This window comes from Lutjanus erythropterus, chromosome 9 (assembly GCF_056507025.1).
Source record: "Lutjanus erythropterus isolate fLutEry1 chromosome 9, fLutEry1.hap2, whole genome shotgun sequence".
Classification (NCBI taxonomy): Eukaryota; Metazoa; Chordata; class Actinopteri; order Lutjaniformes; family Lutjanidae; genus Lutjanus; species Lutjanus erythropterus.
This window is the reverse complement of record NC_139325.1, coordinates 14,421,763-14,433,787: the sequence shown is the minus strand read 5'-3', so window position 1 is coordinate 14,433,787 and position 12,025 is coordinate 14,421,763. Positions and strand designations below refer to the sequence as shown.

The 12,025-nt window shown below is 40.0% G+C and overlaps 1 protein-coding gene across 1 annotated transcript in view; it reads right to left on the bottom strand.

Moving 5' to 3' along the window:
• LOC146321191 (eukaryotic translation initiation factor 3 subunit H) overlaps nt 1-12,025 on the bottom strand; it is a 71,368-nt gene that overhangs the window by 15,729 nt on the left and 43,614 nt on the right. The window contains exons 4-5 of the mRNA XM_084726244.1: nt 6,181-6,280; nt 2,402-2,551 (exon numbers count right to left, since the gene is read on the bottom strand). Of these exons, the coding sequence (XP_084582370.1) occupies nt 2,402-2,551; nt 6,181-6,280 (250 nt within the window). The remainder of the gene's footprint in view (nt 1-2,401; nt 2,552-6,180; nt 6,281-12,025) is intronic.

Below are 12,025 nucleotides of genomic sequence, written 5' to 3'. Positions count from 1 at the left end.
CTTTTGAGTCGTTATTGTGCTAATTTCTCACACCTGCCCATGGGAAGCTTCACAGCTGTTGCTCCACTTGCAGCGGTTTATCTCCATAAATGATTGCTGATAAATTCTCCTGAGACTGATGCTGAGAGCCTCTGAGATCCAAATGCGAGACTTAAAGAGCCAGGCTGTGAGAATTGATATGGTGGGGTGATATTTGTTCATATTGTGCTCATTAGTGATGCAAGAAAATGTCTGATGGCAGGTCCTGTTTTTGGAGACATTTCTGAATACATTTGTTTTGACATTTTGATGTGGCATTTACTGTACGTAGCTCTGGACTTGATATGTAAATCAGATAAGCGGTCAAAAATGTCTAAGAAATAAAATATGTATGGGGACTGCAATTTCAGTGTGGGTTACATCTGATCTACACAACAAATTCTTACACCAACTCAATTTTGCAACTGTCAAAGAAAAACATTTCCATGACTGGCAAGCTACACATTTCGAGGTGGACTGACACTGTATTATTCACAGTCTGGCAGTTTAAAACTAGTTTTAAAGGATTAGACTGGTCATACTTTTAATCTTTTCTTTGCCATCAACAAATTATATGAAAAGACCAACAGCAACAAAGAATTTATCCTACTAACAAGAATTGTCTGTGGTGTGGCAGACTCATATAGCTTATGCCAATGTGCCCCAGAAGTCGATTTGCCCTCTTAAAACTAATAAAACCACAAAAACGAGCCATAGCTTTGCACTGGGTGACACCTTCATTACAACAAACACAGCCAGTGTAGCATATGCTTTCATCTCGATGTTGTATTTTTTTCACAGCAATAAAGCTTATATGACACAGCAGGTTCACACAATCTGACCCTTTCTTCATTAGCGCTGTCAGCTGCATATTCAACTTTGGAAATGTACAACGCCTGGGTCAGACTGTGATCGTTTTCACAAAGATGATTTCTGTAGCTAATGATAAATACAAAAGTGAACTAACAGAGCAGGGCAAACACAGAACAGCGTCTGCCAGCATGTACTTTCCAGAGATCAAAAATGTAGCTGATGTTATTAGCCAATAGTGTTGTTTCAGAGTCAACTACGCTGGCTGTGTTCATTGTAATGACAGAATATGTCACCTAATTCAATATTGTGGTTCTTTTGTGTTTTTAATTTGGTTTTTGGAAGACAGTGGAAAAGAAGCAATAGTTACGGCTACAGAACCAGTTTTTGTTATTAGGAGAAATTCATTACTAGATTTGGTCTTTTTGTGCAATTTTTGTGAGAATAATTAAAAGGTAAAATCAAACCAGCCTTCCTAAGAAGTGTTTAAAAACAGCAATAAAACCACATATGCTGGGCAAATGCAAGACAAAATACATCAATAGACCTTTTATCCTCTTCCACCAATCTGGTACACTTTGGAACAGTGTGGAAGACACAGATTAATGCGGAAGAGTTCCCTAATGTCAAATCAATTTTAATTTAGAAGTAGCTTTAACTCATGTCTGTGAAAACAGCCTGCAGGTTTAAAAAGACACCATGACAAGGTTTTAAAGCTTGAGAGACACTTTTAAGCAGACAGTATTCTTCAAGGTATGTATGTATGCACAGTGCTATAATAAACGTGCAAATTGATCAAATTAAGGTGACACTTTGCTGTGTGTTGGATGGTTTAGAGTGATGCAATTTCAATCAATAACCTCTGTTTTCCTGGATTTGATTATAGAGTAATTTTACGCAGAGGCTGATGAGATACACCGAGGTCTGTTGATGAACCTTATTAAGGCGGTATTTTTTCCATGCTGGATCTTGTTAATCTCACGTGCTTGCAAAACATAATGATGCAGGTGGTATCCTAAAAATAGAAGGGGCTGTAATGTAACCATGAATGAAAAATTGGACTTTTAAGACCAAAGATTGAAAAGCTACCTACCACTATGATTTCATACAAGTCTCTCAAAATGCACTGCAAGATCATTAATTTTCATGTTTTGTCAACAGAAGCCTTGAAGCTCCAGAATAAGCAAAAGAAAATTGATTTTAGTTTGTGAATAAAAGACTGGGTCCACACACAAAATCGACTGAAAACCTAAATCATACCTGAGTATCTACAGCAGTTAAACCTGTTAGATCAACTACATGCTCCCTGCAGTGTCACCGTTAGATTAGAAAATTTTATAGCAGGACTCAAGGTCGGGATTTTTATTAAGGACAGATGTTGATAAACTGACACAACGCCCAGCGAGACCATGCAGAAACATCTTGTAAATGTCGGTGCCCTGAGAAAAAACCTGTTTGAAATAGTTAGATTCAGGTAGCAGATGTACCTGCCTTCACTCCTCATATTTTTTACAGCAAAGGTTTCTGGCCCTGGGCCTTCTTGGCAAAAGTGCTGCATGAGTTCACGTCTGACCTGCTTGAGAGGTTGAGCAGTTCGTGCTTGTCGGCGACCGTGGACTTGTCCTCCAGCTCCCACATCAGTGTGTTGATGAGGTGAGAGTTTTTGATAACAATAGGCACCTCCTCGAACATATGCTCGAAGCCAATGTTGGCCTTCTTCAAGCTGGAGAGTGAGACACAGAGAGAGGCAGGAGAGAGAGAGAGCAAGTTACAGTTTGCCTTCACAGTGAGGATACAGACAGGTCATAGAAAACTGCAAATATGACTCTTCATCATTACCTAATCACATTCAAGGCTTTCGCCAACTTTTTGAGACCTTGTACAATTAATTGAACACACATGACAGACCATTCAAAGTGGAAAAAGTCAGGGGTTTCTACTATAAGCATTCTGTTCAATCAGTTAGAATTAGTTAAACTCTCTATCCCCTGATACTGACTTCGATCATACTGCCCAGTCCTACAAGACATCACTGTTCTTTTTATTGTGCTGAGATGTAGCCACAAATTTCTAGAGCTGTCACGATTCCTAAATTTTTACTTTGATGCCAATACCAGGGTTTAGTATCATGACACTTGACACCAAAACTATAACCTGAGACTGAGATGATACTAGTTCAATACATAATAGATAGGAAACAGAATCTTCTCAAGGGTTAGTCCTGGATATACAGAATGCTGTTGCGAAACCCAGAGATCCACAGTGTGCAAAACACATTTAAGATTAAATATTAACTATTTAATTTTAATATCATACATATGAGGACAAATGACAGTTGAAAGCGCGAGTTGAAAACATTCAACTTATAAAAGTGTTGTGTATCACAGGGCTTTGTTGAATGTGTGAGGAGGACTGGATGGACTGTTGGGAGAGAGGCGCTGTTGCTCCCCGAGAGACAGCTGCTGAGCTGGGGACAGAGCTTGAGCTCCGAGTCATATCCGTTTCTACTCTGATCCGATCCGATGCAGTTTAATTCACGAATGTACAGAGGAGAGGGGAAAAAGAGAGACTGGAGGGAAATAACAGAAAAATCTGGAGTCTCTGAGTGTGCAGCTCAGTAAGAGGCTGGAGTGAACACAAACTCAAACCCTGGGTGTCTGCACGAGGTGATAATTTAATTCAATGTGTGAAAACGCCAATGTTGACCTTATATTGAACCATTTTTAACAAAAAAGGATCAAAAAAGTACCTTAATTTTGTAACACCATGCAACACTAATATATTATATACTAAAAGCAGTGAGAACATTACCTTTTATTACCATCTATCTAAGTGGTAAAAGGGGGCTGCTTATCTGTTTGTGTACAAAAACTGCATGCATGACACAACACACAAAAATTAGAATGAGCGTGTAACAAACACAACTCAGACGTCAGCCATCAACTGATCCATAGGCATTTTGAACACATTTTAAGTGAACAGTGATTGGGTGAGGTCAACAGTTGTTCTACCTCTTGTTCTAATGCAGCTCAATACATTTAACTACTGCTTTGTTGAGGGCAGAGATCCCCTCAGGTCAGTGTTTGACATATTCCCACATTTTATTTGTTGTTCCCATATGCTACAGGAGAAGCTGCAAATGGAGCATTGTACTCTTACCACTTGGCCTCTGCTTCTCAGTAAATTGCGCCTCAGCCAAATAAAAAGCAAAATGAGTAATAATGTTATGCATGTTGCATTTTGATATCTGAAAATAGTGTGATACAATGTGTCCATATTGCCCACCCGGAGCAACGGTAGACTCAGAAGCCTAAATGACTTTTTTATGGGCTCTGCTGATAAGTGTGCAAAGCATCGACCGATTTTTAACCACCTCTTCTTGTTCCTCGGGAACTAAAAGCTGCATCTCTCCCTCGCTCTCTCTCTCTCTCTCTCTCTCTCTCTCTCTGACATGGGCCTGTTAACACAAAATGGAACTTCAAACTTTGCTTAATGTCTCACATAAATCCAATAACATTGACTGACTGCCTTGGTACTGCCTGTCACTTGTGCACAGTGCATGAGCTACAAACTAATGTCTGTATACGTCTAATGTTGGCTTGTTAGATGTGTCTTGCTTGTTATGGGATCAATACGTTCGCTACATTAATCCTCCATGTGCGCTGTACCAGAAACAGTGATGTTTATACTATGGTTGTTTGTGTGATAAATAAGCATGTGGAGCATCGCCTAATTCTGATCAGGTAATTAAGAGAATGCCAATTTGTTTTGCAAGTACAGCTGCAGGCAAACTTTAAGAGGCAACAAAAATGAACAATCCTGCCTTAGGCTCTGAGTGAACAAAAAAATCAACAGTCTATAAGGAAAATCTATAATGATATAAACACTGTTTGTTATACATATTGGCACAATTATCCATCTGCCGTCCTTTAAAATATTTTTCCGCATATTATGACCTTTTCAAATGCCTACAGAGAAATCTAAAAAGGCGTCACGAGGAAACAGAAGGACGATACATTCCAGGCAGGACAAATTGCTCAACTCTACTGGACTTTGGCACACTTAATGCCGTGCTCTTTCCGAGTCGGGCCCCGCTGGAAAAAGCCAAAGGTTGACTCCACAGGCCGACTAATTTGATGCTTCATATTGTGTGCTAAAGTGGAGGCTATTGACCAATGCCTCCATAGCCCAGCGGACTTGGAGGACAGTTCAAAGAGATGGGTCTATTCAGCACTCATCTATCCCAGCCTTTCATTTCAAAAAGGTGCACAATATATGCAAGCTTATGTAACATCAAATATACCAACATGAAAGAGACTGCTTTTTCTGCACATTGTAGTAGGGTGTGGTGGGGTGGGGGTGGGAGGGGGGCTTTGAAGTTTTGCATCTTTGGAAAAAAAGAAAAAGAAAAAAAAGAAACATAATTGATATTCAGATTTCCAGTCCATTCTGAAAATAATGGGATAGAGACAAGATTGTTGTTATGTGGTGATATTGTCCTTTCCTGCCCCAAGCTGCCCTCTTTCAATCACAGCCTTTATTGGGAACACTGATAGCTACAGATTGGAGCCGTAATAAATCATAGGAACTAATGAAAAGCTGCAGAAATGAGAAGGATCCTGACTCTGGGCCAAACACACTGGGTCAATAACAGAGTGGCTAGCAATAGAGACACACAGGTGGAGAAATACAAAGGAAACACTGAAAGAGAACTGAAATGATGCCGTAAAACTGTCCCTTCTCCCTGCAAATAAACATGCTTTTAGTGGATTTAAAAATGTATATCTGAAAAGGTTCCGAATGGACAGCAATTTGATACCTCTGGGACTTCTTCATTGCACCATTTATTTGGATTTATCAGCCTGTGTGTGTGTGTGTTTGTCCCTTCATGCGTGTGTTTATGCATGCATGAGTTTGTGCACTTGGACTACCCTGAACTGCCTAGAAAATGGTCCCCTCATTACATTCATTTTTAGCTGCAATTTAAAGGCAATTACGAAAAGCCTTGGGGTCAGAAAAAGCGTAAACATGGTACATTTGTTTGACGGGCAAGGGCAAACTGATAAATCATCAGCATCAGCATCAATCTCCAGCTGCTGCTAAATGCCTCCCCTGTGGCTGCATGAGCCCATATTTGCATCCATTGAATAAGCAGAATCAAAAGGGTGAAAATGCAAAAAAGATTTTAATCGTGTTTTCCTGTAAGCAATGTGAGCCCATGTGTTCATACGCACAAATGAAAACATAACAAGTTCAGAGCTTTTTGAGCATCAATACGCCTGTGTGCATATGATCATGACGTTTTCCATACAGTGTTTTTATTTTTGTGTGTGTCTGACATAAGCCACTCACCCCTCAGGTGTGAAATCTTTCTCTTTGCAGATTTCCATGAGCTTTGGGGTAAGCCTGTAGGCCTTGAGGGACAGGGAACCTTGGGCCGTCTTTATTGGGTCTGGAATGAAAAGAGAAAGACATGAGAGGGGAAAAAATTTTGTTAAACTGTCCTTTATGCCAGGATTTGCTTCAACTTTGTTGTCCATTTTATAAATTTTAAATCAGACTTTTTCTTTAGGCTAAGGTCTCTGAAACGTGGCTGACTTTTGGGTTTTCTCTGATTAATCCCACACAGTCACTCCATTTAAACTGTATAGTCTCAACTTCTATATTCAGTACTTTAACACATATCTGAAGGTTCTGAGTGAGAGATGCTCCTGTAATACAAAATCACACCTTCGAATCATGGACCTCTACTGCTGGCCTCCGAGCATCTGCTCAAGAAGTCAGGGGTCAAGTACCCCGCTCAAGGGCACCTTAAGGATGTCTGGACAAGTTGAGAAAAGTCATCATTCAGATTCTGCCTCCCACATTTTCCCAGTAAGCAAAGTTCTTGTTCTAAGTCTCTGTTTCTCTCCTGTGGGCAACTGCTTCCAACAGACTACTTCAAGTCCAACGCTTCTTTTATGTTAACTTGCTCCTGTGTTATCAAAAGTCCTTTCCTTGAAGTAACAGTGTGTATGTGAAAAGAAAATCCTACAAACAGTCAAAGGTCATTCTGCACATTCTACAACCAGAGATTTACATAAGTGTCAGCTGCTGGCCAAACATTTAAGCCAGACACTTTTTATATAAAGTTTTGGTTCTAATAAAATAGTTTTGATTAACAAGTTCGCTGTGCATGAACATTTTACGACCACTGGCATCTGTTTCATAACAATGCGAGCATGATAACAGAGAAATGTGCCTATCTATCTGTATCAGTCCTGCCTCCACATCCACTAAATGTGTGTGTGTGTGTGTGTGTTAAGAGTGTACTCATCTGAGCGGTGTTGAGAGTTGAGAGCAGAGAGTCAGTGTTTGGCAAATATTATCAAAATAATGTATGACAAAACACATCAGGTAGTGCACTGATTGCACAGACAGGGGACATCCTAGGTGGGGGTTTTTTCAAAAAAACACCAGTGGCAGCAATCTGACAGTAAGCATTAAATGTCCACTGAAAGTGCTGTATTTTCCATTTAGGTCACACAGACTTTTATGGGTTAATTAATGAATTATCTTCATTGACACTGCACTTTTTGCAGGACATCTATCTCTAAGATGCATTCAGTCCAAACAGGTAATGTTGGAAAAGTAACAGGCCTATGTTGTGTGAGAAAAATGTAGACCGGGCCTCAGCTTCACACTATAATTTTACAGTCTAAAATGCCCTGCAACGCTTAGAACCGCCACCTGGCTGACACACATCTGCTATGACAAAACAAAAAACAATCATTATCATCCAATATGGCTCACAGACAACCAGGATCAGCAGCAAAAAAACACGATCCAGGCCTACTTGACATAGTAAAAAAACATATTCAGTACAGGAGTGAACATTTAACTTGATTCCTGAAGCTTCTTAGAATAAAAAATGTCTTTTCAGTGATATTATATTGTGCCCTAAGACCCACATGTCAAAAGATAAAATCATTTGCTCAAGATGTTGTTTAACAAACAGCCTGCTGATGAAGTTACAGATATTTCACGAACTCTCTCTGTAATTCTCTTACCAATAAGCAAAGCTAAACTTAATAACTGGATCTGCAAATGGGATTTGGCATGGCAGGACAACAGCAATAATTAGGCTTGTTTTCCCCTCATGCAATAGAATGGTGTGTCTGCATTGTACACTGTCCCCCATCATGAACCAAAATTACTTTATTATTGACTCTAATTCAGAATCCGCATTGTCCATACAAAAGATGAAAGCAGTGTCCAGCAGTTACGAGTGTTTTTACAGCAACACTAGACTCCAAGCATTTTTTTATTTTTATTTTAACACATCTCAAAAGTGTCGAGTTACTATTTACAAACATAGAAAGAAGTCTAACTGATCTGAAAATCACAAGTGTGCTCAGTGAAAACAAGTAAAAACAAAAATGAAAAGCATCTTGCTGGAGAGGAGCTAACATAACAATCCATCAGGGGAGATACTGAACCTCGCCTCAGATCTCTCACTTGATTGATTTGGTCACTTAACTGGAATCATATTTTCTCCATTTTAGGAATAAAAACAAGGCAAGAAGGGAGTGAAGGAACTATTTGTCTGTCCATTGCAAAATGACACTCGCACAACCAACTTTCTAGTATATAAAATCAATTCAACAAACTGCAGAGTAGAGTTAAAGTAACATTTAAAAAGACAGAAAAGGTAAAAGTATCTATACAGACTGAGGAATGGCTCTGTTGAATTCTACTCCACTTGCTGTTTTCTTGTTTATACTACTTGCTATGGAGACAGAGAGAAAGTGGTGAGATTGGCTCAGACTGGACAGGCTGACAGCCACCAAACTATAGTCTACCAAAAATCTTTGTGTGACTTATTCCTGTCCCAACCGCCAACTGTGACAAGCCATTTGCCTACAGCTCAGCCAACCCCAAAAACAAGTTAGAGCCAATCTAAATTCATGCTGGCCAATCGCCACTGAGGCTGCATGGTGACAGCCACATTTGATTAAGTTCTCTCCTATTCACAGGAAACGTGGTAACTAAACTAAAAACTTGCATGATTTAGCCTGAGCTCCTGAGGGCCTTCTCATGTTTTCTTTGCACACATTAAACATGCTCATGCGTTCTGTTGGTCAATATGAAGTAAGCTGTGATGGAGAAGAGATCAGGGAGGGACACTGTTTCAGTTTTGTCTTCAATATGCAAGTGCAAAACAAGTACCAAACCCAGAACGTGACAAAAATGCAGAAAGGGAAATTTAAGCCAGAGAGGTGTGGATACAGAGCACTTAAAATGGCAAGAATCTGTCGTGGACTCTTACAAAATAAAAAAGATTCACAGATGACACTTTAAGAGTCTGTGGTGTTTTTGATCTCGGGGAAATTCTGGTCACATTTGATGTTTAAATGCAGTTTTAAGAAATGTGATCATTTTACTGACCTTTAACATTTTTTTATCAAAAATTAGCACATAATTGTGGATTTTTAACATGGTCAAACCTGAAAAAATAGTTGTTTTTAGTATCATGTTGACGTCAAAAATGCGCCAGAAAGCCATGACTCAACTAATGTCTATGCAGGAGACCAGAGAGAAACAAGTCTCAGTGCATTCAGCTCTCAGTACTTTTGTAGCTTCTAACTGAATCTCTGTTGTATGAAGTTTAGTTTCTCTCCTGTGTCCTTTCAGGTATCTACTTTATGTTTCTGTGTCATCTTCGCTTTCAGCTGTACAGGAGTCGTTTTAAATTACTGTTGATGAAAATCCAACATTTCTCCTGCTTCATAATAACTGGTTTTAACTAACGAAATAATAGTGGACTGTTAAATATAAACATTCAGGTGGGTAGCCCCATTCTACGTGGGACACAAATGCCTGCCTTGCTGGGCCGACGTACTTAGTCAAACTGAGCCAAGCAAAGCCATGACGTGTATATAGAAAAGGGGCGGAGAGCCCCCTGAGAGGAGATGATGGAGTTTGGGATAAAAGCAGGAAGAAGAGGGGTGTGGTTCCTTAGAGTTCGGGACTTGAAAGTAATTCAAAAAAAGGTTATTATTGAACCAGCAGAGGCCCTCCAGAGCTTCAGAGCTGTGGCACTCCTTGTGACACATGAAGTGAACAAGTTATTCCTGATTTGAAAGCTTCAGACCTGCAAAGAGCTGCTGCAGGTTAGCTCTGTGCCTGTCCAGCTTGACCTCTTCAACTGTTCACCTCATGTGCAAAAACTGTTGTCATGGTGAACATATTTAACCAATTGGTTTAACAACCCACTTTAATTCCAAGCTGTCATTGGATGGAAGCTATTAACTCGCCAGTTGGCCACCTGATTGATTCATCCATCGGCATAAAACGACTGGTGGGCTAATGGCGAAGAGAACAAAAAAGAAATCAATTTTCTTTCCCTTTGACTTTAAACAGAGATAATGTCAATTCCTTTGAGGTGCTTTGATCCATTAAGCGCTGCATTATTGACTGACATTAACAGGAGCCCTCGTTTAGAATGAGAAAGAGCTGACTGAGTGACTGCCTGCCTGCCTCAGTGGCCAGCTGGCTGGCGGGACCAGATCGGACAGGTTCATATGTCAGCTGGTCAACATTAATCTTTGCCTATCATGGATTTGTATTATCTAAGAACATGACAACCCATGAGCGATTCTGGAGAGAAAGAACAGAGCTGAGAGGAGTCCTTTACAGTCACCAGCAGTGAAATGCTGATGAAATTCAAAGCTGTTTTCAGCATTTGTTTAAAATGACAATTCTGGTTGCTGCCTCTCTCTTGACTTGAGATGACTGGATAAACACTGAGCTGCTTTAATCAAAGATTGTAATTCCAGGTCAGCTTTTTTGTCTCACACTGGCTGTACTCATTACACATTTTTCAGTTCATAAACCCGAAGGAAGTACACTCAGCATATTATGAAGTATGCAAGGTGGGCGGAAAATACTGTTGTGACACTATCTGGCATTTTGACAATGTCTGTATTTGATTACATGTCTTCAGCTTGTAAAAGTCGTCGAGGTATGAGTCACATTTTAGCACCATGAAAATACAAAAACCTGCTGTACTCTCACAGAGACCCCATATTATTCTTGTCATTTATTAAACCTATCCATGTAACTCACTTATACAAGTCTGCTGCCTGTGAACTCAATGACCACTTGGACTGGTTAAGCTGTATTGAATTATCACATGAATAATTTAGACAGTGAGGAGTTAAATGCACACTGTTATACTGACAGGTTTTAATATTGCTGTCATTTGAAAGAAAGCTTACAGCATCTGGGATGGCATTTGTGCTGCAGCAATTATGGGCAGCTCTTAAAGCTCTTTACTGTGAAGCAGGTGCAGGAACATGACGTCCGTAAGTGTCACGTTAGTGGCTACCAACAACCTTGTTCGTGTCTATTTTTCACTGTTTTCTGCTTGTTGCTGCCTCCTCCGCTCGTCTGTTGGTCTTTTGAGGGCTGCAGACAGACATGTGCCATCTTCATGAGACACGGTGAGCAGGCATAACCAATACACCAAAATTAGCACGTATGTACAGATACAGACTAAACCTGCTAAAAATATATGACTGACCCTTTTCCATGGCCAGCAGTTGAGTTTGCCTCTCTGTTTTTTTTCCCTGATGTTTGCTGGAAAGGTGAGTCTCAACTTGTATGTAAAGAGAGCAGACAGAGAGTGTAGACTATAGAAAAAGTGTGTGTTCAGCTCTCAGTGCTCTTGTACTTTCTAACTGAATTTAGTTTCTCCTCTGCGTTGCTGTTTGTTCTATCTGCTTTGTTTTACTGTTTCATTTTGGCTTTCAGCTGTCTCAGAGTGGTGTAAGTTTCTGCTGATCAAACCCCAACATTTCCTGATTTTGCTGCTTCATAATAAAAGTTTTTAGATAACAAAATAATGGGGGACTTTTACTGTGAAGGAAAAAAACATGTTGCAGCAACTCAACTAAAGACAAGTAGCTGTGAACCAGTTTCCATCACTGCTAATCAGAGCTGGAGCTGACTGCTTCACTGCAAGTGTACCCTTTTCCTACTGAAGACATGTTAGTGTGTGTTAGTGGGTTTATTTTGCCAGAGTACAAGGGTTTTACCTGGAAGTTGTGTGTTACTACCTCTGCACCAGCTACGCACTCAGCGACCTTGTCATTTGATAGCAGTTTGCATTGTACCAAATGACACTGCATCCTGCAAATCTTCTGAAATATTCCCA